The sequence below is a fragment of the Condylura cristata genome, unplaced genomic scaffold (assembly GCF_000260355.1).
Source record: "Condylura cristata isolate star-nosed mole 26May11 unplaced genomic scaffold, ConCri1.0 scaffold00010, whole genome shotgun sequence".
Taxonomy (NCBI): domain Eukaryota; kingdom Metazoa; phylum Chordata; class Mammalia; order Eulipotyphla; family Talpidae; genus Condylura; species Condylura cristata.
In genome coordinates, this window is record NW_004567111.1 from 8,119,203 (window position 1) to 8,145,708 (window position 26,506).

Below are 26,506 nucleotides of genomic sequence, written 5' to 3' on the forward strand. Positions count from 1 at the left end.
GATAAAGTTTCCATGGTCCTCCCTGGTGGTGCCATGGGCTAAGGTGCAACACAGGCTATCCTCCTTGTCTGCTGCATCAAGAGGTCAATTCCCTGCCAGGGAGGGGTCCTCCCCTGTCACCCAACTACTCCCTCAGCAGTGTGTGCCAGTCAGTTTGCCTGTTCTGTCTCTGGGGAATCCTCTCCCCATTCCCCGCATCTCTGGCCTGTACCCCAGTTTTTGTATGCATAAAAAACTAAATCTCAAAAAAGAAAATTAGATAAGTTTCCTAGCATGTAATTGGTGCTCAGAAAGATTTAAGCACTTCTGTTGAAAGCTTAAAAAAAAATAGCTGGATTCACTTGCAGATGATGGAATCCTTTTTCACCCTTCATTGGTTGCAGGTGCCCAGGTTAAGATGCTGTTTCCTACAAGAAGCACCCCCCAAAGCCCCCAGGAATTTGCGGTTGGGTAAACTCATTGATTAAGACAGGCCAGTTTCTGGGGACTGTTTATATAAACTCACACAACTCAAAGCCAGTTGTTAGAATCTAGTTTCATTCCCAACCCACATTTACCTGCATTATATTGATTCTTTGATCTTATTGTCAGTGCACTTAATTTCTTTCTGCTTGGGTTTTAATAACTAGAATGATACTTGACACGTCTCTTGCCCCAGGGGCAATTGTTGCTATTAATTGGTTGGTAAAATGCCTTTTGAACTGTTCAGATGAAAGGCTGGTTGAAATAGCAAGTGTTATTTGTGTTGTTGTTGACCTCACTGTGTGAGTTTGGGCTACCCACCACGGTCTTGAAAGACACGGAGACCTGCACTTAAAATGTTTAAGATGTTTCCTTTCAAGACAAACCGTAAGCAGATATTTAATATCCGGAAGTCAATGAGTTTCTCTCCCAAAGGGGCATTCGTCTTCAATGAGAGAACTCTGGAAATGTGAATCCTCATTTATGCACCTCACTTCTGGCTGGACTTGTTGACATCTCTGAGAAATTATCCAAGAAATGCTCCAGGTTCAGACTGCCCATACACAAGAATAAAGCACATTGAAATTTGACTTCTTCCCAGCCACTTTGGTGACTTCTGCCAGTAGATTCAATCTTTTGTTCTGTTAGTTTTAACTCCTCTTCACACAGAGGAACTCAGCCTGGGGCAGTTTTTTCCCTTGCACCCACCCTGGAACCCAACCCCGGGTGATGCTAGTCAATGCCTGAGATTTGGATGCCACAATTGGTGCTGATGTCTGGAGTCCAGGGATAATGCTAAATATCCTGATGTTTTGGACAGTCCCTCACCCCTCCCTCCCCCCCCCCACAAGGAATTATCTGGCTCAAATGTCAACAGTCCTAAAATCAGAGAAGTCGATTACACTCAATATGCAGTATCCTTCATTCATCTTCAATAACCAAACTCTCTCCTAGGTTGGTTCACCATTGTTGACGTCTAAATACCTCCTGGATCTCTTTATAGGTTGGCATTGTGGGAAGAACGGGAGCTGGAAAAAGTTCTCTCATCTCAGCCCTTTTTAGATTGTCAGAACCCGAAGGTAAAATCTGGATTGATAAGATCTTGACAACTGAAATTGGACTTCACGATTTAAGGAAGAATATGTCAATCATACCCCAGGTATGCAAGTCAGATCATTCTTCATTCTCACATGTTCTTTTTATAAGGGCACCTAACTTTAATTGCTTTTAATTTTATTGCTCTTTTTTTTTTTTTTTAAATGAAAGGGTTGAGCCTTTCCCCCAAGTGGAGCACATCTTTAACAGGAGGTATTTTCAGTAGATACTGGGGGAATGGGAATGATTTAGTAACTTACCTAGATAGAGTTCTTGGCGCAAACTTCCCCCAGGTGCCACAATTTTATCCACTAATGACCACATAATTTTGAGATCAAAATGATAAATGGAAAAACAAAACAAAGTGATATATAGTTCCTTTTTTTTTCTCCGCATGCTAGTGGTATCTCTAGGGAAACATTGGATTTTTAAATCTCTTAATGATGGAACTTTGCTGTCATGACAGAAGCTACCTTTTCTTTGGTAATTATCTCCATGGAGGGATTCTGTGCGGCTCTGAGAAGGCAAAGAGCTCTCTGAGAGACTTTAGGATCTCCTCACTGTTCGTGACATCAACCTAGTGTGAACCGGAACAGTGAACGTGATCCCAGGGTGTAGTTTCCTCACCTTCCTGCACTTCAGTGTGCATCTTTGAAGGCAGCTAACAGCCCGTGGGTGTGGAGAGCTTCCTGAAGCTGTGATGGTCTGAAGGCTGAGTGACCATCTCCTGGGTTTTGATTCTGTTTTCTTTTATTCTCCTAATTTGAAAGGTGGCTGTAATGAGTGTTCTGGACATTGGGTGGTATGCTGGATTGCCAGAGAAGCCCCTGTCGTTCCTTGTAGCTCCCTGCTGCAGCATAAGTTGGAACCGTATTTACAGTGTTAACCACAGTAGGCCCTGTGCCCTGGCTGGGACTGCGGCATCAATCCCCATTCTTCATCCTGCTCTCTGCTTCGACCAGTTACACATTGTCAACTCTAGACATGCAAACATTGTTTTTGTCTTTATTTTAAGCCTTTTTTGTTATTTGCTATATGCCCTACAATCATGTGATTATCATGAGGAGCTAGGAAATACTCAGGCTCTCTTGAGATGTAAAATAGGACATGGTGCATAAAGAGGTGCCTGAGCTCCCTGGCATCTGGCTATCAAGGCAACATTTTTTTTAAAGATTTGTTTATTTATGCAACAAGAACTGGGGTACAGGCCAGAGATTTGGTGGGTGAGAGGTTTCACCAGAGACAGAGTGAGGAGCAGACAGGCAGATGGACTGAAATACACTGCTGAGGGGAGCAGTGGGCAGGTCAAGAGAGGTCTGCCACATCATGTGGGTCAGCTCTCTGGCCTGGAATTAATCGCACACTGCAGTGGCCTCAGACAGCTTCTTTGTGCTGTGCTTCAACCCATTGCACCATGAGGGAGGGCCCTGAAGAAACTCTTAAATGGCAAAGAAAAATGTAGAACGTGGTACTCGAAGGGAAGGAGGGGTAGTGTGGGCTTGATTCCTATCACTGGGTACAGCTTTGGCTGCCTACCACTGATTTCACACTAATTTAAATTTGAAATAAGGAGATCCATTCCAGAACAATGAGATCTGACCACATGCTCATCAGGACCTACACTAAGCAAAGAAAGCCAAAAGTAACACGTGCTCATGCTAACCTGGAGCAAGTGGAACCCTTGTGCGTTGCTCGAGTGCAGGGTTTTGCCACCTTAGAAAACAAGATGAGGGCCCCCCCAAAAGTTAAAATTAGTATACTCTTAGGTTCCAGCAACTTGACTTCTAGGTATAAAGAAAATACATGAAGGCGAGATTTTGAGGGGTGTCAGCAGGCATGTCCGAGGGAGTCTTCTTCATAGTAGCACATAAGACAGAAGCCACCCCAGTGCCCATGGTGAGGTGAATGGAAAGCTAAAACGTGGTTTATTGTCAACTGTACATGCAAGGAGATCTGGATGCACGCAGCTATGCAAATGCCTCTGAGCATGTCTAGGTGAAACTGGCCATTTGCTAAAGGACAGATACCTCTGATTCCCATTACATGAGCTTCCTGGGCGAATATTTGTTGCCCAGAACTGCGGGGACGTAGGGAGTGGATTAGTGAGGTTCATGGTTTAGGTTCTGCAAGATGAAAGGGGTGTGGTACTGGGGGGTGGAGGTGATGGTACTGGAACACACATATGTTGAACACCACTGACGTGTACTCTTAAAAATTTCAAGATGGTGCATTTTATGTTATGTGTGTTTTGTCATAACTGAAAAATTTTTTTAAAGATAATCCCTTTCAGGAAAAGGGGAAGAATTTCCCTCTACCCACACCATCCCTGCACTTAAAGATCCCTTCTCGTGCTTCAACTTCTGGCTCTCCTGTTGCAAACAGGACTTTAAATTCCCCAGTTTTCTATCTTGCTGGTCCCATCTCTGAAATGGGCGAGAAGAGATCAGTGAGCAGAAATAATGAAAGTGTCTGTGAAGTGCTTTCATATCCCCGGATGAAAGGATCTAGAAACATGTCCTGTGTTACTTTGAATGCTTCTTAATAAGAAATGGTTGTATCCTCCTGTACATAAAAGAGCTCTATAAATAAAGAAATAACGTTAGATGATTCTTGGCTCTGGCTATGATGTTTTGGAAGCACATCTGAGCAAAGGCTAAATAGACTTTGACATCACTAGCTTTTGGTTGTGTTCCATAAGTTTCCACCCTATTCTTGAGCATGCTCTGTGTACCTACTCCAGAGAGCATGCTTACAAAACAGTGCTGAGCTTTGTATCCATGTAGATAATCATCACCCACCATTGTAAACGCAGAACCTGTATTTTTTTTTCTTTTTATTCTCTCTCTCTTTGTCTCCCAGGCTCAATGTTGGTTGATTAAAGGAATCTGGGGACCCTGAAGTGTGTCAGGGTTCCCAGGACATGTATCCAGGAGGCTGCTGGAGCTGTCTCTTTAGTATTGTAGATCCACATTTTTATTTTGTTCTGTCTCTTGGGGAGTGTGTGACCTTGAGGCAGTCACTAAGCTTTCTGTGCTCCTGCTGATTTGTCCTTCAGGCAGGTCTATGGGTCCTGCCTCTAGACTGTCCGTGGAGATGGGGTTCAGAGAATACCGGGGCCCCGCGCTTGGTTTGTGGGACTAGCCAATAACGAGAGGGGTGATTGGCGATCTGAGCTCTGGCCTGTCAGGTGTTATTGCCACTCAAGTCAAAAAATAGTAGCCCATTCTGGAAGGACTCTGCTCTTTCATTTCTATTTTTGTTTTTGTGGACCTTAGTGATGTTCTTTACATTTATTGCTTATAACATAAACCAAATGGTTTGTATAACTTTGAAAGAGTGAAACAAAAAGAAATGAACACAATGGGAGTCCTCGGGAAGGCCCTACCGAGAAATCTTCCTGACATTTGTCCCGCGAGGAGCCAAAGGAGAGAGTGTCTCTCTTTTTGTTTGCTGGCTCCCTTCCCGCCAGGGTTCTGGCCTCATCGTCACTCTGCACCCACTAAGATTTCATAATCCCCATGAAGACCCGAACTCTTTCTCAGCCCTCCACCTTCCCGGTTATTTTCCACCTCTCCTTGAGGACAGACTGGGTTTCAGACTGCCTCTCCTGCCTGTTGCATCACTGACAGGTGACACCAGTGTTAAGGCTAATTCCTCACATTGGTGGAATCCTGCATGGTCTGAGTCTCCTTCCCAGTCTCCTCCTTAATCCTCCCAGCAATTCCATTGTTATTCTTATCTGACTGATGCAAAAACTAGGTGCAAGTAGCTGAGATCACCTCACAAGGAAGTAGCAGGCCAGGACTCTTAAGGGAGGGGAGATTCCCAGCTGGAGAGCCCTGTTTCCAAGCAGGGCAGCTCTGTGTCCTCACTCCAGGCACACACTGTGCTCCAGTCAAGTTCATAGTAAAGACAAAATGACAGTCATGAGGCACAAAATGGATATCACAATCCATCGGTCCCACCTGCAAGTGAAAGCCACTGCCTGCCGCTGGCCGCTCTGAGCACCTGTTCATCCATGTAAACACAGGCCTGGGGCTTCCTGGGTGCTGTGGCTTCTCCCAACAGCTCTGGAGATGTCACCCCAATTTCCAGTCAGGAAACCAGGACTTGGGAGGTTTCAGTGGTTGATAGCAAATCAGTAATTTGCTCTGAGGCAGACAGCTAAGAAGCAGTGGAGTTAGAACTTAACACTGGCTCCAAATGTCTGTGCATCCACACATCTGTGCAATGTGTGTATACAGGCATACGTCTCATTGCAGTACATGTTGGGTAAAATGAATGATGTTCTAATCCAGTACCTTCTTACTCATTTTCTTCCCTACTGCTCCACTCAATAAGGATTCTTGAAAACTGGAATTAGAGAGATACATTAGAGAGCAGTGGCCAAAGAGTGGGCCTTGCTTTAGCCGGTGAGTGGTTTGCATCAACGTGACAGGAGATCGCAAAACTTAAAGTCATACTCCCCAGGAAAAGAAAATCAATGTAGAAACAGTTTACGCACTACATGTCAGGGCCTGGTTTTCAATCTTAACTGCGGGCTTCGGACTCATTCCTGGGGTGGGGTGGGGGTCCTGGCTGCAAAGCTAGAGGTCTGTCCCAGGGTAGCTGAAGTTACCTGTGTACAGTAGGAAACTCTCATGCTTTGTTACTCACCTGAATAGTGTTGCTTCCGTCTTAACAGCCTAGTTCAGGGCTCCCAGAAAGTTATTGCTGTGTCTACGTGGCTGGGACCTAGGGCCTCTTGCTTGAGTTCCCAGGGTTGGGTCAATTAGGCCCCACTGTTTGGCTTATAGCAAGAGTATAATGGACCAGGTGAGAAAATAATAAGAATAATGAACAGCCGTATACCAGAGACATTTTATGTGTGTGGGGGGGAGGGGAAATGGGATAAAAAACGGGGGTGGGGGGGGAGTGCACAGGACTATGGTGATGGCACACGGGTGACTCTGTGATGGGAAACCCACAGGGATTACAATTGAGATGAAAAAAAAATGTACAAAAGGATGTAAAAATAAACTATTATATTATATAAAAAAAACTTAGGCCCCACTGGGTGAGCTGGGCTGGGACCACCTCCCTGGCCCCCTGTGGTGCTAGCCAGGCCTCACTGAGCTTCCAGGGTATTTCCTGTAGGCTCCCCATCACCCTTTAACTGTTTTCAAGAACAGTCAGGATCAGGGATACTTTCTGGAAGAAAGGGAGTGAAGTTCTAACATGATTTCGGCCAGCCCTGGGAAACTTTCAAACACAGATACAGTTTTTAACTATCCCTAAGTCTGTGTTTGAAACATCAGCCATGGGAGGTGGTGAATGGGTTCCCAAGCTATTTCCTTAAACAGAACAGTAGCCAGAATGGAAGCTTCCTAGCATGCTACTCATGCCTCCCCACAGAGCACACCAGTCATTAGGACAGTCAGGGACCAGCCTGCAAACCTGAGAGAAGTCAGCAAAAAGGGATTTCAAAACTTCTTTGGCTGGATCTTCATACCTGCCCTCCTCCCCCAGTCCCCAAATTGGCACAGTGTTTGCCATGGAAGACAGATTCCATGTAAATCCAGTATTTATGACATTACCCCAAGGCACAGATCAACAGCTATCATCATCACTGAACTGACTCACTTTTCATGTTCACTCGTTTTTGTTTTGGTCAAAGCAAAAAGAAGGGATCTTTCCAACAGCCGTTCTGCTCTTTGGGGGATTTTTGTCCTCTGGGTTTCCTTTGGGGGGTGGAAAGGGTTAACCAGAGCTGTCTCTTTAAGACTTCTTTTTTTTATTACCTGGTTTTCTTTACTTTTTTTTTTTCTTGCTGAGAACAAAACTCCCAGAGAAAAGAGGTGGGTATGCTGTTACTAGTAAAGAAATACAACTGGATTCTAGCCTAATGCAGTGAGGCCTTTGTTTCTGACACTGAAGTCTTCATTAAAGCATTGGCTCAGCTCCCTGCAGCTCCTGACCTTTTTGTATGGAAAGAGGACTTTACAGGACTTAAATTCTTTTTCCTTTGTTGGAGAACAATGTTCTTTTCTTCTGAATATGGGTGATCATCAGTTCATTCAGAGGCTACAGGATTAAAAAAAAAAAAAAAGGAGAAGAACACAGCAACAGCAGAAGGGAACCAAGATTTAAAAGGCTTCAGGTGATACCCTCATTTCTGAATCCTGAGCCAGCTGCCCTGAATTAAGGTCCCCAGATTAGATATGAAACTATGGCTGAGATCACCAGGAAGAGCAGCGATAACTTCTGTTTCCGTAGGGTCCCTGATAGTCCTGTCCTGGGCTACGCTGGTTTATAACCACCTGTGCAGCCTTTCTCTCCGTCTAGGGTCCCTTTGAAGGTTAGTGGTTAGGAATTTTGGTTGAAATCCTGCGACATTCATCTTCCATTAGCTTCCACAGAAGCTCTGTGAGGGGCACAGCCCTGCATTGTGGGAGTCGGTTAGCTACCCCCTCCACGTCATGCTTTGGCAGTTTCGGGGTGACACAACTCCTAGGAGCTTCCTTTACACTAATAACAAATGAAAAAATATATGGCTCCTGAATCTCCTAGAAAAGATAAAATTTTAAAAGCATACTCTGAACAGGGATGCAAACCAGGTGTGGAACTAAAATATTACATTGTGTTAAAACAGTACAGTGGGGCCCTCCCCGGTGGCGCAAGGGGTTAGGACTCAGCACTGCACGCTGGCCGCAGCTGCCTGTGCGTGTTTGATCCCCGCCTGCCCTGGAGGTGACCCACATGGCACAGCAGACCTCTCCTGACCCACACCCTGCTCCCCTCAGCAGTGCACTTCAGTTAATCTGGCTGTTCTGCTCCCCACTCTGTCTCTGGTGAAGCCTCTCACCACCCCTGCACCTCTGGCTTGTACCCCAATTCTGTAAATCTTTTTTTATTTTTTCTAAATAGTACACTGAAGGAGACTTTTGTTTTCTTCAAAAGATGCTGTGCCACCCCATTAAATAACAATGACTCGTGTATCTGCAGAAAAAATCTACTTAAGTAATAAATTGAGCACCCGTTTGTGTGAAGGTTGTATGTCCCGTCATAAATCTCTCCACTGGAATGTCCTGCCTGGATACCTTTTTACAACACTTTTTTATAAGATTAGTTTATTAACTTCATTGCTGGGAGGTGGATTCTTTAAATAATAATATCTATCAGAAATGATAATTAATTTGGCCCTTATCGGCTCTTGTAGCATGTGTCTACCGTGAGCATTTTTATTGCCTTTTGAAGATAATATAATGGTTTCTTATTTGGCAAGTGGATGAAAGTAGGGACCAAAGTGAGCACCACGCATAAAACACACTGGCATATTAGAACAGATGTCGTTAACAAATTGCCTGCTGGTTTTGAAGAAAAATACAGCTTCAGTCCATGTTTTCATAAATCATTCTTTTCATTCAACAAGTTTTGATTGAAATGTTACTCTTTTTGAAAGATGTGTTTTGTGTGGCATAACCTAGGAAAATATTTTTACTTTCTATTTTCGTCCACCTGCTGCTGCTAAATAAACACACAGGTAATTGCCTAACAAATCCTTTTAGGTTGACAGTATAGATTTGCATTTTGGGGTCCTCATTGCAGAAAAAAGGCTTAAACTTTCTATTTCTTCCTTTTATAACAAACAGCAGTGACCAGGGAATAATCAGCAAAGACTCCTTAGAGCCTGCAGTGTAGCTGTGGTTTCGCAGCTCAGTTAAGGTGGCTGGAGGCTTTCGCCAGGGCCTCAGAAGTCAACTAACTCTCTTTCTGCAAAGATTCTGCGTTAGTTAGTTCCCTGTCTTTGGAGTTCTTCGCCCTCTTCAAGCCATTTCCTTAAAGAGAATCAGTGAGAGTGGTAAAGAGAGACCAGATGAGGAAATAAGTGACTGAACTTTAAATGAAAGTACATTCCTGTGCCAGTTCCCTGGAAGTACATTCCTGTGCCAGTTCCCTGGAAACCCCAAAACACTATTCCCAAAGGCCTAAGCCCCGTACCCCTTACAACCCTGCAGGAGGAGAAAGGTCTGTCTTTTTCAAAGGAATGCAATTTTTTTCAGACACTAGCTGAGGTGACACTTCTGTGGAATGACTCTATAAGCCTGGGAAATCCCAGGACTCTTAGCAGATGTGAATTTGCCCTGAGAGGAGCCCAGAGGGCCTTCAGGCCTGTAAGCCATGTGGTCAGGCAGGGCCCTGCGGTTAATATAAGAGGTGTTCTCACTCCCTCAGTCCCTTGGCTTTCAGTTCTTCCCGCTTCAAACACCTTCCCCTGGAGTCTTCCTTGGGGCCCAGAGCAGCCTGCTACCCCTACTTAACAACCGGTGGGGCCAGGTGGAACTGCAGAGACCAGTGAGGGATCCTGCTTGAGCCTTGCAGTGGCTCTGGCTACACTAGGATTCTGTATGCCCCACTGAAACAACTAAAGGGAAATAAATCACCTCCTTGTCAGGAAGGTGAGAGTTAACAGTTCCAAAGAGGAAATAAAGGATTTCTTTTCAGAAACTTGAAATGGAATCCCCCTGACAGAATTCTTACCATCATGTTCATGGCTATTTGGGTCTTTCATTTTAAATTCAGTACTTTACCAGGGGTTTTGAGGCTTTTCAGTTAACTTTTGTCATCATTTAGAAATATTGTATAACCGTCACTCCCCCACCCCCCCCCATTGCTTTCGGGCTAATGATGCCAGTTAAGCAACTTCACATGAATAAAATGTCTCGTTCGGTGTCTTGCTTAGGAGTTCTTGTTTTCTGCACCTATTTCTCTCATCAGTTTTAGCACATCAATAATGGATGACCACATGGGTGACTCTTTGGAGCATCGTTCCTCATGGCTAGAAAAACTCTTCCTTGTCTGATTTTTGAACAACAAAGTAGGCCCATTCGTCCACAGAGCCAGGCATGATTTGAGGCTGTTGATTCCATGCGTGGTTCTCGGTGCCTGTGGGAGAGGCCATGCTCTGCCTTCTTTGAAAATAGCCAGTTGGGCTCCTCTTCTGCTCAAATTCTTATGGTCTAGGTTTCCAGAACCTTCCAGAAGGAAATTTAAAGGATCCATATAACTTAATGTATAAGTGTCTTGTAACTTGTACTTCAAAAGTAAACCCACCATGGTTCTTCCTTGAACAGATGAATAGGACGAATGTAAAGTAATTTTATTCTGGTGTATGAGCCAGTGGGGTTTGGGTTTTCCTGTCCTTACATTTAATTATGAGGTCCCGCAAGTTGTATAACCCTGAAGTGTTGAGAATCAGAGGCTATCTCTTCATGAATAGAGTGCCCGACCCCGTTTTATTCTCTTTAGACAGCAACAGGAGCTCCCTTTCACACATGTGGGAGCTTCACAACCCTGCAAGATTTTTACCAATGGAGGTGGTATCCTAGCTTATTCTTCAGAGCAGATAGGAAAAGCTTTAATAGTTTTGTGTTGGGGGACACCTTTAGGCTAATGACATTAGTATTTTCTAGGCTCACACTTGGATAGACTATCCATTTATATGGCTTTCTTGATATAAAGGTCTCATAATTATATCCTTGTTTTCCCTGTGTAAGCAGGTATGACCTGGAAGACATTTTTAAAAATCCAACCTCCTCTCTCTTCATTTCTTGTTAAAATGACACACTTCAACAGTTTATTCTTGTGTTCCATGACCCAGAAAATTTTCTGGGAGCATGCTTTTGACACTGGACAGTTGCTAGAGATGTCATGTTGTAAATAAGCACTTGCACCCTGACTATTGAGGACTTTGGCAAAGTTTTAGAAAGTTTTTATTCTCTTCCCCAACTTAGCACTGGAATAAAATGAAAAGAGGGTGAAGTAGTAACATCTACTCTTTTGGGGTATCTAGGAACCGGTTTTATTCACTGGAACAATGAGGAAAAACCTGGATCCCTTCAATGAGCACACGGATGAGGAGCTGTGGAATGCCTTGAAAGAGGTAATGTTTTTCCCAACATGTTCTTGTTCGCACTCATATTTTGTACGTGTGCATTTATAATACTGCAGGCGATTGAGGGGAATGTGTTGGTTTAACTGCTGTCTGCTGAACATCCAGAAGATGCCTGATGGCATGAATACATTTACAATGTATATATTGATGATGGAAACCAAAAAGCCAAAAAGCAACTAGATACATTATCAGACTTGTCCTTAGTAGAGCCCTAAAATAAGTCATACCTTTGGTTTCCAATTCTACAAGTGAGCTATTGACCTGCAGCATTTATTATATCTCCTCTATTCTCAGGGAACATCTACTAAATGAACACAGTCATGGCTTTTCACTGTTAACTGAAAGTCATGCTACTAAAATGCCTCAAAATTTTCTAAGAAAATGCTTATAAAGGCAAAAGATATAGTTAGACTATTTGTTGCCAACATGTCCACTTAATGTTGCAGGTTGAATGCAGGTAACAGAACTTCTGAGCTTTTGCTGTTTTTATACTGATATGTTCATTTTTAGAGATTTTTCTACCATCGTTGTAGTATTTCCCTGAAGACCACATCTTTGCATCTCCTTCCCTTGGTATCTAAAAGATGGTGACACTCACGGTGCTGTGGATTTGAGTATTATGTTTATATTTACACTAATTTGTTCTCATTCATCACATCAGTTCTAAGATATTTAATAGCAGACACCATAGCTAGATGTCTAAACTGTCACGAGATTTCAAATCCATCCTAAGACCTGGGTCAATCTTGCTTTTAAAAAGTAAACACTTAATGAATACACATGGAAAGTCTGTTTGATCTCTTGATTTCATACAAGTGTGGCTGGTTTCTTTAATACACACAAGCACACATTCTGGCTCAGGATGTTATTGTGATGAACCAAAGTCTTGTATCACTGTAGTGTCACTCTTTTAAGGTCAAGTGTGAAATTTTTACAGATGAACTTTGTGAAGGTGAACAAGCAGGGTTGGAGAATTGAGCATCTTCATGTCAGCCCAGAGTTTCTTTACACACCCAACCCACTTCCACCCATGGGGAAGAAAGTGAAATGAAGTAGCCTCTTGTTACTCTAAAAATCATGAGGTTTGGTCGAGGTGGTAAACCATACTGATAGCTATCTTCCTCTTTAGCTACATTTACAACTTTCAGCAAATAGAAATACACTTGCACTTACTTCTTGAAGTGAAGCACAGAGTTCCATCTGAGCCCTCTGTATCATCATTTCATCATGTAGTTCTCTAGGAATTATTGCTTTTTGACATTTGTTTGTTTTTGTTTTTGTTTTTGTTTTAAAGATTTATTTCTTTATTCATACAGAACTGGTGTACAGGCCAGAGGTGCAGGGACAGTTAGAGGATTCTCCAGAGACAGAGTGGGGAACGGAACAGGCAGATCTACGAAGTACACTGCTGAGGGGAGCAGCGGCGGGTCAGGAGAGGTCTGTTGCGCCATGTGGTCACCTCCGGGGCTGGCGGGGATCAAACTCATGCAGAAGCGGCTTTAGCTTCTCAGTGCAGTGCTTTAACCTGCTGCGCCACCAGGGAGGGCCCATTTGTATGTTTTTAATGAAAGATATGGTAGATTTTTCTAAACAATAGGAACATCCCTGTAGTTACTGTATGGTTTAGCTGGTTTTTATCATATACATAATCGAAAACCTGAACCTATGAATGGCAACCATAATATTAACTGATTACTTGTGGATAATAAAGCAGTGAGTAGGGAGTCCTCCTCCTCTCCTCTCCTTTGTTTCTTGGGCTTTTTGAGTTCTCCAAATTTGTACTATGTGCACATAGGATTGTCACCCGGAGGGTTCTCCTGGCAGATGAAGCTGTGAAGACTATTCAGAGTAGAAGGCATCATGGCCACTTGCTGAGGGCAACCATGCCTGCAGGTCAGGCTGTCATTGTGCGGTCCATGGGAATCCCTGGCATTCCTGGGGTTTTACTCATGGTGTAATATCCTCGCCTTCATCTACAGAGACATCACATAAAGGACTCAGCACACAACTCCAGCACCATTACAGTTCCTCTGGAATTTTGTCATATATAGTCTATTTGCTGTCCCTATGGCTTTTTTCTTCTCATTATGTCCAAACCCATAGATTGTAACCCATCTTGGGCTCTAATCACGGGGACCCTGTCTCCACGGCTCCCTACCACATGAACAGCAAACCCTGGATGTCTGGCTTATATACACCAACAAATGGGAGTGGAAACCCAAATTCATGGGGTCCACTCATGTCCACTCATGCGTCAGAAAGAGGATGAGATGGATTTCCCTGTTGAACGGAAACAGCAAAAAGATTCCCTGTTTTAAAATCCATGGTTTTGACCCTCCTCCCTGAGAGGTGAGGGAGAAAGTCCCATGGATATAGCCTATTTTGTCTTGGCTGTTTTTAAAATATTCTGAAAGTTGGCCCTCCCCAGTGGCGCAGTGGGTTAAAGCACAGCACTGAGAAGCTAAAGCCACTTCTGCATGAGTTCGATCCCCGCCTGCCCCAGAGGAGACCACATAGCGCGGCAGACCTCTCCTGACCCACCCTCTGCTCCCCTCAGCAGTGTACTTCGTCCATCTGCCTGTTCTGCTCCCCACTCTGTCCCTGGTGAATCCTCTCACTCTCCGCATCTCTGGCCTGTTCCCCAGTTCTGTATGAATAAATAAATAAATCTTTAAAAAAATATTCTGAAAGTTGCCTTGTCTACCGAGAAATTAGTCAACGGTAAACTCAAATTTTATTAGACATCAGTGCTGAGTGGGGTTGCCACAGAGAAAAAGAAGCTCTATAAATCCCAGTCATGACTAGAGGTGAAATAGTTTATCAGCCAAAGGTCAGAAGATCACAGTGGGTAAGTGAGAATGAACTGGCCGCTATCGTTTTGGGAAAGCAAAGCAAAATGCAGCTTTAGTGCTGGGTCTACTACGTAGAGCGCCGCTGTCATGGCCAAACAGTAAAGACGCCATCAGGCAGGTGAGCAGTGACAGCGTTGCTGCCACACGCCAGTGTCTCATTGATCAGGAAACCAAGACAGGAATGCCGCAGTGGGAAAGACGTCATTCAGTCCACGCTTTGACACAGGCTTCCATGTCTGCTGGGCCGTGTCTGTTGGTAAATGCCCCACCCTCTCCACTTCATTCCCATTTTGTTTTCCCGGTAAGGCTCCTCCCATCTGCTGATACATTTCAGCGTCTCGTGCTTCAGCCCACAACCGTCTTTCTTTTTGAAAAGGTCCATGAAATACAGTAATCCAACATGTTAACCCTCAAGGGGCACTGGCCTGGTGACAGAACACAAGGTGTGTTGCTTGGACAATGTTGATGTGGCAGAAATGGGTTGTGTAGTCGATTCAGTTTGTTATTTTCAGTTTTGCTGAAGTATTTGATACATAGATGTCGAGTTGTGTGTATTCGTGTTTGAGCTGTTTTTCTTCAACTCTCTGTTTTCCCATGCTTTTCGCATTTCAAAAGAATGATGATGTGCTCTCTGGGCACCAGATAATCTTGATAAAGAATATACTTATTTTTCCATGATGGTTAGTAGGAAAGTAGAATTTCATGTAAAGAGGACTATCTACTTGGATTTATCTTTTAGTTTAGAGGAACATATATGTCAGAAAATAAGAGGTCCTGGATCTTCATTCAGATGGCCTAGAAAGACCTACTGGGGTAGACACCTTCCTGGGGTTGATGCCACCATCAAGAGAGGCCACGTCCCTACCCTCTGGCAGCTTGAATTCTCAAGGGGAAGGTGACGAGCAAGCCGGAGCATGTGTGATATAATCCTAGCACTGGGAAATGCAAAGAAGAAAACCAGACAGGAGGAAGAGAGGCTGCTGACATCGTTGGTATAACAGGCAGGGCCTGCGCTCTCCTGCTCTGTGCTAAGCTCTGCTGTAAATTTTCCACTATTGACTCATTTGCACTCCAACAGTGTCAGGAGGCAAGAACCTTTGTTAGGATGGCATCATAGTCTTGTTTATAGGGTCAGCAACCAAGATAGATAAAGTCCAGGGTGTCCAGGAACTTGTGCCAGGCTCTCAATTCTGGCTCCAAGACTCCAGATTTTTTAATTTTTAAAGAAATTTTAAATCTCTCGTGCTCTCTCTGGTGGTGCAATGTGTTAAAAGCACAGCACTGTGATGCTCTCCGCAGCCACTGCACTATGAATTCAATCCCTGGACAGGGATGAACATGGTGCAGCAGACTACTCCTGTCTCCCACTGCTCTCGCCACTCTATCTCTGGTGAATCCTCTCACCCCACACTGCTGGACTGTACTTCAGTTCTTGTGTGCATAAATAAATAAATAAATAAATAAATCTTAAAAGAAATTTTGTTTTAAAATTGCAGGAAAGCCAAAGAAATAGTGAAATATGTATATACCCTTTGTGCAGGTTCAGTAGCTATGACTATTTTGCCCCATCTGCTTCCTCTCTCCTACAATCTGTGTTATGTTAAAATGTTTGAAAGTAAATTGCAGAAACTTTCATTGAAAGTTGCAGTGCTCACCTGCGTAAGTGTACACCATGTACACACACACACATACAGACACATACATACATTCTCCTCCATAATGTCACTGGATTGATTGCACTCACTCAGGAAATGTGCTGTAATCTGTGCTGTTAGCTAATATGTGTTCAAGTCTGGAGTTGCTTCTCATAGTCACTAGTTGCTGCCTCCTCTTGCGACTTTTGGTTGGCCCTGATGCTTCATTCTAAGTCATATAAGAACGACAGGTGACTCCACACAGGTCTGAGACTACCAGTCCTGAGATGGACATGAAAACATGGCCACAGAACACAGGATTTTGTGGGACACAGGTCCATAGCTCTTCAACGCACAACCTTTTTCCTGGGCAGGCAGCTGCAGACACCCCGGGAGGGTCAGAAACCCCATGAGTGCGACTGACCTGAGTCAAGGTGATTCTGTAGCCTGGGATGTCACTCTCAGGAAAGACCAGTATCAGGAAAGACACATTTATTCCCTGTCAGCGCCGCAAAAGCTGGTCATCACCTATCACCCTTCTGTTTTGCTCAGTTCCACGAGCGGTTTTTCCCCCGCCCCCACCCCCCGCCAATCTGTGATGTTCCAGTGTGTGTCCTCTTCCTTGCAATGGTGGGGGGGGGGGAGGGACTGGCTAGGTGAATGTCTGCTGTGTCATAAGCTACAGTGTGACCGCTCAGCACCCATCTAGAACCCCAGCCTTAGCTGTTTTGTGTTCTTTAGGTGAATGCTCAACCTCACTCACGTATAAACCATTTCATGGGATTGGATTTACATCATGTGTGCAACTCCAAAGCACTTTCTGGGAATAGCATTTAGGAGCCCTGAACAAATCCCCTCCCTGACATGGTGACCATCTATCCTCAAGCTGCTGATCCCCTCGCCTAAGGTTGGGGTTGCCCCACAAAATTTCTCCAAAATAAGACTGAGTGAACTGGGCAAACACCTGTACCCCTTGTAGTTTCCAGTTATCTACAACTTTTTTTTTTTTAACTTGGAATTTCATGAAGATAGATTCATACAAACACCATCCAGCCCCTTAATCTAGGAGAAGAACATACCCTCTTGTGCCCTGTTTTCATAAGTTTTCATTCACATGAAAACATTTATGAGATCGATGTACTCGACTGGTCTGGCAGTATGGATTAATCTTGGGACAAGCTCCAAGTTTACTCATAGATGAGGTGCAGTTTGCCATTGTAAGACTCTGTCTCATGTATTTCCTTTAAAATCTTCCCAAATGGTAAAGTGCCAATAAGATTCTATCTGGAAAGACCCATCCCTCCTGCCATAATTCTTCAAGGTGTGGAGATTATTTTATTCCCTTTGAGCAGTGAATGAACACGAAGGCTTCTCCTCCTGCTTGCCAACAGTGGCTGTTCTTTTTTAGATTGCTAGCTATTGATCATTTTCTTTTCAGAGACATGGTGGGTTCTGTCTGTTTGTTTTGGACCAATGATTCTCACCTCTGGGTCAGGTGGGTCTCCCGGAGACTTTCTGAATAGCACTCTAGTCACAGCACCAACTAATCCAACTGATTAAGTCAGTCCCTCCCCAGGCAATTCCAGTGTGCAGCCATGGTTGACGGCCACTGTTTGGGAGTTACTTCTACTTTATGTTTTTGTTTTGTTTTGTTTTTAAATTTTTTTTTTTCTCTTTAGTGTTCTAATGACTGGGCAAACGTTCTTTGGGAAACTTGCCGCTGCCATAAGATTATTCTAGCTTTCTGTTTAGATTTGGCAAAAGTAGCTGCCTGCCTTGCCTTTCCCCCGCAACCCCTGTACCCACCCTCTCACTTGAACGAATCCCTCAGGGCCTCTGGTTACGTCTTGCTATAGGGCTGGGGGATAAGGACGCTGAGATGATTTCTTTCCATCAACTTTATAAAGGTATAATTTACATGCCAGGAAACTCCTCCATGGTAAGCATGATTCAGTCATTTGGGTAAATTTATAGTTTGTACAACCATTGTTGAAAATCCAGTTTTAGACCATTTAAATCATCCCCAGGAGTTCCTTCTTGCCTCTAGTTAACTCCTTCAGCCTCTAGGCAATCTCAATTCTGCTTTTTGTTAGGAAAACAGGGGCATTTTCCATTTTGTTGTCCTACTTTATCTTCAGAATAATTTTGTTTAGCATCCTGTTTATTTCTTGCTGAAATTGGCATAGCACAAGCAGACTGTATCGCCTGACAGCAAAAGAATAGTGTTGACTCCCATTAAGTTTTTGGTAGTAAGTCAGAATATTTCCACCCTGAGAGGACTCTACCAGCTTTCTCCGTGAATATTAGTTGGGTGAGACTGTCCCTGTCACGTGACTGTGCGTAGGTTACTGACGTCCCCAAGGACATCAAACTCAAATGCATGGGAGGCTTATCGACTTCTCCAGTTGTTCAGGAATGGGACATTCTTCTTTCCACATCCACAGGTGCAGCTCAAAGAAGCTATTGAAGATCTTCCTGGTAAAATGGATACTGAATTAGCAGAATCAGGATCGAACTTTAGTGTGGGACAGAGACAGCTGGTGTGCCTCGCCAGGGCTATCCTCAGGAAAAACCGGATATTGGTCATTGATGAAGCCACGGCAAATGTGGACCCAAGGTATGGAGGTGGAATGTGAATGTTTTTAGCAGGACATGCTTTATGCTGGTGAGGAATGTGGCTGGTGCTTTTTGCCCCCAGATTTATCTCATACTAACATCAATCATGGAACAGAGACGAAACCAAAACAAGTTATTTGCTGTGTTAATAAACGAAGTTCTCAAATGTGTAAAGCTCCAGTTGACTTTACTGAACAATCCATGAATCGAGCAGCACCCTAGATACTTATAGGGTTCCCACAAAATGGAGGGTATGTGATAGATAGATAGAAAGTGAGGGTTAAAGGTTATTTGTAAAAGATTATTTTGATAATGTCTCCTCCCCATAGGACAAGTAAGAGGGCTCTTATATTTTATTTTTCAAGAACAAAACCATGTCTTAAAGTATTAAATTATACACCTTGTAAAAGTATCATGCTTTTTTTACATGTCTCAAAGTCTATCTTTACGGAATGAAATGTACCTCTTTGATTCTAGAACTGATGAGCTAATACAAAAGAAGATCCGTGAGAAATTCGCCCAGTGCACTGTGCTCACCATTGCACACCGGCTGAACACGATTATCGACAGCGACAAGATAATGGTGCGTGCTTTGCCTGTGGAACTCCGCTCATTTCCACTTATGTTCAGTTTTCAGCCTAATCTTCCTTGTAAAACTTGATATTGTCTCCACTGAGTTAATTTTTAGTTAATTCCTCCTCTCATTCCTGATAGTAGCTCAAGTACTTAACTGCATGTTCAGGGTGTGCTGTTATATAATATACCAGGTAGTTTCATGTTTTATGTTAGAAATGTCTTTGCATTGCATTTTTCTTTTTTTAATAAGCCCACCACAAAAAATACTCCAAATAAGCTTCCATACTACAGAGTGGTAGAAGACAGTGGTTTTCACTAAGCTGTGGTTGTTTCAGCAGTTTGGATTCCCTTAATGTAAAGATTCTCCTTCATTTAGATGGCCAGGAGGCTGTTGAGTCAAGTCGCATTTCTCAGCTGTTGGGATATTCACAAGATGTGCTGTCCTAGGGAGTCTATGAGAAGGAGCAGTCAGAAACACAGAGGTGTCAACAGTAAGGATTGAAGATAGGAGATTTATTATACTGGAATTAGGAGCCTGAAAGGAAGCACTGAAGTGATCTTTTTAGGAAGCAAATACTTGGCCTAGGCAAGTCTCCAGATCAGGGATTCAGTAGAGATGCCCTGGGAAGTCATTACTCCGACCTCTAAGTAGAAATCATAGCCCAGCTTGTGCTCACACATGAGAAGGAGGGATTAGGAGGAGGTGGTTCTAAATTATAAGCTAATAAGAGGTAGAGGATGAAGCCAAGCCCCACTGTTGGGGTGCTGGCAGGAGCTGGATGTTGGTGGGTGGCCTAGACCAAGATGTTAGCAGTGGAGGTGGTGAGGTGGTTGGACTTAGGATAAATCAGGAAGGTACATCCACTGCAACTGTGGGATGAGTTAAATGTGGGACCTGAGGAAATAGAGAAGAGTTGATGCTGGGTTTTGGAGCCTGAGCGTCGAAGTCAACAAAGACTGAGGGAAAAGTGGGTTTAGAGCAGTTGTCTTTACCATGGCTGACCCTGCTTTCACTATAGACCCCTAATTTTATTGTAGAGCTGTCCTTCCACTCCCAATATCTGTGTTGGGAGACCTTCCAGTCTAGGGCTCTCCAGCCACCAGCTCATCATCTTAAACCATGACCAAGGGTGAACACTCTAAAAGGGGTCCTGAAATCCATGCACAAAGGCAAAGCAAGCATAGTCTCAGTATGATAGGTTGTTGTTGTTTTTAAGGATTTATTTATTTGTGCATATAAGAATAGGGGAACAGTCCAGGGGTGTGGGGTGGGAGGAGAGGATTCACTATAGACAGAGTAGGGAGCAGAACAGGGGATCTACTGAAATACATTGCTGAGGAGGGGAGAGGTGGAATCAGTTGATATCTGCTGGCCATGTGGGTCACCTCCCTGGCTGGGGATTGAACTCATCAATGGCTGCAGATAACTTGATAGTGCTGCACTTTAACCTCCTGCGCCACCAGGGAGGGCCCGGCCAAACAGGCTAGGTCTGATGTGGAGCTACAGAGGTACAAAAACCTCCCGCAGATCTAAGGTATCATCTGGTGAGGAACCACAAAAGGTTAGGCAGGTTCTAGAGAGCTAGGAGATCAGGAGAGAGGGAAATTCCAAATATAACACATAATCCGATGTGAAATTCTGACAGTGATGGCCAGGACCAAGTACTGGCTTCCCACATGTCTCACCCACATGTCTCTTCCAGATATCTCCGCATCTCTCTCTTCCTTGTGTCTCCTTCCATGTCTGCCCTCTACAACTCGGTGCAAGTTGAAGCTGGGGAATCTAGAGCATGTGCCCACGTGCCTTCCATGTTGTAGAGATCCACTGGGCCTCTCAGTGCCACCCCTGTTCCCTAGCGCTTCCTGCTCAGGAAGTCTGGTTCATGGCATACTAGAACCTATAGCCCCAGATGACTGCTCTGAGCGGGAGCAGGGAATATGGCGCTGTGTTGTCCTGTTCCTTCCCTTTATGGAGATGTTCTGTAGCAGTGATACTGAAAGGTGTTAGACACTCCTCCACTGGCTGCAGAGATGGCATTTTCCTCGGTTTCATCCACCTCAACTTCATACCTACTTTATTCTGGAACTTCTGTTTACCTGTTGGCTTTCATTTTGACAAAACACCATAATTAATGTTCTTTCTCACACCTTTGTTGTTTTTCCCAAAGTTAAGTTTACTCAGGTAACTGATTTATACGATGATCATGATTTAGGGGGTATATATTCACAGCTCTTCAATTGTATATTACCACACCATACCCCCTCTCCAAAGCACTCATATCCCTCCACAGTCATCGGACCCCTTCACCCTTTTACTCTCCACCCGCCTTCTCCCCTCTGTTACCCTCATTTCTGCAGTCTATGTCAAACCTTCATTTAGTTTTTGAAGCCTATGTATATAGGCTATGTATATCAACTCTCTCTTCCCCCATCACCCACATTCACATATGTGAGCGCGCACACACACACATGCACAATTTTTGCTTATTTGCTTTGGAATCTCTTACTTCCTTCCCAGAAAGCAGCTGATCATTCTGTTCTTTTGAGAGCTTTAAGGACATAGAGACAAGTCAATCAGCTGAAAACCTAATGCTCCTGGAGGCAGGAGGCCAGCCTCAGGGAGGGGCTGGGGAAGTGACGGGTGTTAATGAAGGGACATCCAACAGTGTTGTCATCATAAAGTCGTGTAATTGCAAGTGCTTAAGGTGTAATAATTACATTTTGTTGCACTGGTGAATACTTCTGCACAAAGACGGATGGATATGGTTTTGTTTACTGTAAGTAAATCAAACAAAAGACTTGTTGGGAAACAACTGTGACCTAATTAATAGCTTTGTTTATGTGTTGGCTCTCCAAAGGGATTTACCCAGTTTTGGTTCATTAAGCGCCATTAATGGGTTAGGCTTAGAATTCTGTCTTATAAAGATGTTCTCCCCATTTCAACTTTATTAAACATGATGTAGTCATAATGACAGCTAATTTAATCTTCTTCATTTGCTCAGCTGCCACACAACAGTGGAGCAAGACCGACAAATTAGAAATCCTCTTGCTCCTAATGCTCACCACTATCTCTGCACTAAAGGCAGCTTCTTCCCTGTCATTTTCAGAATTAGCTAGCCACTCGTGACCTGTGTTCAGCCAATTGCCCAGCTCTTTCTTCCAATCCCTGCACACCTTGGCCTTCCTAACCCCCTGGGAGTGATCCACCTCGGTGGTAGGAGAACAGAAGTGTGTGACACTGTGGCCTCCAACCATATCCCTGGCCTAGAGCTACGTTTCTCTATGGGCAGTGTGAGAATCCTTGGGAATGGATAATGGAGCACGGGATGGTTTCACCTCTTGTGTTTGCAGGCTGTCTAGCCTAACCTCTCACACCTCTTCTCATGGAGATATTCCATGCAAACTAGAAACTTATAACTAATTCTCCTGGAGACAGACAGAATCGATGTCAGGCTAAATAGGCAGTGTTATTTAAATTCCATTTTTGACCTTCTTGGGACTTTTAATAAGCCCAGCTGGTCTCAACGATGTTTCTAGAAAAAGTTTTCAGAGGGACAAGTGGCTGCCGTGCAGGCGGGAGGCGCAAGCCAGGGCCGTTCGAGAGCCCTGGGTTCACGGGAGGCGCCTGGAGCTTGGGGAGAAGCCGCTGGTGGTCACGCGAGCCAGGCTTCTCCTCCCCCTGGGGAAGAAGGGGTTTGAGCAATACCAAAAGGCATACCAAAATGGAGTAAAGCCCTAGCGTCTTGCCACAGAGACATCAGACACACCCACTTTACCAACGGGGAGCCAGCCTCCAAGATGGGGTAATCTTCCAAGCGCGCTCGGCTGCCCGAGGCAGGAGTCGGAAATTCAGGGCGTCCTCCCCCTCCGCCTGCAGCTCAGTGGAATCTCCCCCTATTGCTGCTGTCACCGTTTGGAAAAAAGTTCCAAGCCCTGTGTGTCCTCCGCCCTGTCCTGCCTCTCACCTCTCCCGTAGCCACCCCTTGATCACCGACAGCGTCCTGCCAATTAAAATGGATTAAGTTAGTTTTGCAATGGGTCCACCTCGTGTGCATATCTAGGACAGCTACCTGGACTATCTGCTGATCCGCAGCTGGGCTAACACCTCCTTATTGCCTTATGTAACTGGCTGACTCACCCAGCCTAATGTATTTTTCCTTAACCCACTAGCGAGTGGCAGTGATTCCAACAGACATTTCTGAAAGGGTTCCGGGCCAAGGGACGGATGTGACAGATGGAAGTGTGTGGCACAACTTAATTTTGGAAAAGTTGAACATGGAGCAGGAGATTCCCAGAGGCCTTTCTTACAGATACTAAAGTGATCAACCAAGGTTTTCCCTATTTTCCTAACCAAAAAGAAAATTGGGTTAGGATAAACATTTTTTTGTTTATCCGTTCTCAAAAACCCAGAATATATGATCAAACTCGTAAATGGAGGGCCCACCCTGGTGGCTCAGCAGTTTAAAGCGCAGCACAATGCAGGTCTCCACAGCCACTGTAGCATGAGTTCAATTCCCCGCCAGGGAGCTCACCCACATGGCGCCGCAGACCTCTCCTGACCGGCCCCTGCTCCCCTCAGCAGTGTATTTCAGTAGATCTGCCTGTTCCACTCCCTAGTCTTTCTCTGGTGAAGCCTCTCTCCGGCCTGTACCCCAGCTCTGTGTGCCTAAACACATAAATCATCTTTAAAACCCTTAACTGGAAAGGCTAAGTGGGTAAGATTGTATTCTTGACTTGTTTTGTTTCCAGTTCTATTCCTTTTTGTTCCTTTCTTCTTTCACAGTTCTGCTTTGCTCCTTTCCACTACTTGAAGTGCAGTTTCAGGCCTCTCTCTGCTGAGTGTGTTCGCCTCCCAGACGCTCTTGCTGGCCTCTGGCCCCTCTAAGCCATAACTGAGCTGGTTCCCACAGACACACACACTCCCCCCCACAGCCCCCACCACCTCCCCATCCCCACACACACTCCCCCCCACAGCCCCCACCACCACCACCTTGCTCTTACCGTTCAGTCTTGCCAGACTCCCACTGAGCACTTCCAGTCATGCCCTGGATTTAGTTTCTGTGGGTTTAAGGGCCTAGGAAGGCAAGTGGATAAGGGTGGCCACAAAACCCAGTCCCGGAAGAGCTGGTGGGCTCGTCTCCAGCCCTCCTGGCTCAGGTTGTCACCCATGTCAGGACCAGCCGCTGTCCCTTCACCCCAGCCCATCCCTGTCTGTCCACGTCTGTCCATTCTTGAGCACTCTGGGTTGCTCACTCCTTCTTGAAGCTCATCTTCAAACGTCTGGCCAGAGGCCTTCTCTTTGCTAATCTCCTTAGGGTTGCTTTCTTGCATTATAGACATGAGTGTTTTCTTCTCTTATCTCTCAGATTGGCTTTTTAACGTTAAGGGCTGTGACTTCCACATCTTCATTTCTCCCACCACATTCATAGCATAAATGAATGCAGCTAAGTGTGCAATAAACATTTGCTGAATACATTCAGGAATTAGAGTTTAATTTCTCTCAAATGTGTTTTGGCCAAGGGCTTCAGGGCTGCATGCTCTTCATTAATTCCAAAAGTTGAATGGAGAAGGCTTTTTCTTTTTCTGGGGATAGATACAAGTAAGTAATTTGAGCCTGAGTATAATAAAATTAGAGTGGGAAGTGGACAAGGAAAATGTTTATGTTTACAGACGTTTTCTTGTACACAGATAATGTGTTATCCATATGGAAAGGTATCTTAGAAAACTGAATGTTCAATTCCTCATTTCCTTTATTTTATTCCTGATAATAATAAACTAAAACTTCTGCTCTGAAAACTCACCTGGGAAGGAAGAATACAACCTTAAGCCTAGGTTCAAACCCAGCTCTGCTACCTACTGATTCTGCCCCTCAGCCAAGTTATTGAACCTCTCTGTACCCCAGTCCTCATCTTGCTAGACAGTGTTTTGCTCAACTTTGAATCTCTCATTGCTACCAGAGAGTACTGGTGCTCTGTATTCAGAACCGGATGGGTAGGTGGATGGATGGACAGATGGACGGACGGACGGACGGACGGACGGATGGATGGATGGATGGATGGACGGACGGATGGATGAATGGACAGAAGGATGGATGGGAGGGAGGTGGGAAGGATAGAGGGATGAGAGAGTGCAAAGAACAAAGAAATGACATGGGTGAATGGGAGAAAAAAAGGAAATTACCTACCATGTTTGTCTACTATATCTTGACCATTAACAGTGATGACTGCAAAGCATATGACACCATGAAGGCTCCACCACAGCCACTTTTATTTTCAAATGCTAAGGACTGCTGTGTTAATTATGGGGTGATTTTATTGCGAGGGCACCCCATCTCAAGCCTTGTGAATTCATTTGGGGCTAAAATGCGGTTCATTTTAAGATTCTATATTTTGTTTTAATACATAGCAAAAGAGTAGGAAAGGGGTACAAGTTGGATTTCACATTTTTAAAGTGTTATCTTATAGAAGTTAATGTTTACATTCTAATGATATAGAGCATTGTAACAATTTTTTTCACTGGTCACACCCCCATCCCCAAGTTGAGAATTCTTAAAAAATACAACGCAGGGCCCTCCCTGGTGGCACAATGGGTAAGGACGCAGCACTGCAAGGTGGCCGCAGGGCTTCAGTGGGAGTTTGATCCCCGCCCCGGAGGTGACCCACACAGCGCTGCAGACCTCTCCTGACCCACCTTCTGCTCCCCTCAGCAGTGTGCTTTGTTGATCTGCCTGTTCTGCTCCCCACTCTGTCTCTGGGGAAGCCTCTCACCGCCCCTGCACCTCTGGCCTGTGCCTCAGTTCAGTATGCATAGATAAATAAATCTTAAAACAAAAACAAAAACAAAAACATAGCCCAATAAATTGTCAATACTTTGAAGGCTCAGAATACTGGGCCAACGTAATCTTCCTGCCATTCATGTGGTAGATCCTATTGCTTTTTTTGAACATATGCTTTTCATTCTGGCTCTGCCTTTTTAGATGTGTCAGTTTCGAGAACTACTCAGCTCTGTGGCATTTGTGTTTTCAGATAATAGAGTAATTAGATTTACTGTTCACTCAAGTTTGAATAAAACAAACTTGGACGTGGGCAAGAGATTAACGATACTTTCCATAAATATTACATCTTTATAGCCAAAGAACTTGTCTTCTCCGAACTCTGAGATGGTGTCCTTCAAAGATTTACTTATTGCTTTTTGCAGATATAAAGTTCGTTATTGTAAGAAGTAATTTGATTCACTTATTTCCATAGTCTTTAGCATGAGGGAGACCAGTACTTTAAAAGTGAATTTTTTTCTTCTTTTTTACTGTCGGGAGGGTTGATTGTGCTGTATAATGCTAT

The 26,506-nt window shown here is 44.3% G+C and overlaps 1 protein-coding gene across 1 annotated transcript in view; it reads left to right on the forward strand.

Moving 5' to 3' along the window:
- ABCC4 (ATP-binding cassette, sub-family C (CFTR/MRP), member 4) overlaps positions 1-26,506 on the forward strand; it is a 166,436-nt gene that overhangs the window by 127,726 nt on the left and 12,204 nt on the right. The window contains exons 27-30 of the mRNA XM_004680297.2: positions 1,466-1,621; positions 11,390-11,479; positions 18,422-18,594; positions 19,071-19,176. Coding sequence (XP_004680354.2) covers positions 1,466-1,621; positions 11,390-11,479; positions 18,422-18,594; positions 19,071-19,176 — 525 coding nt within the window. The remainder of the gene's footprint in view (positions 1-1,465; positions 1,622-11,389; positions 11,480-18,421; positions 18,595-19,070; positions 19,177-26,506) is intronic.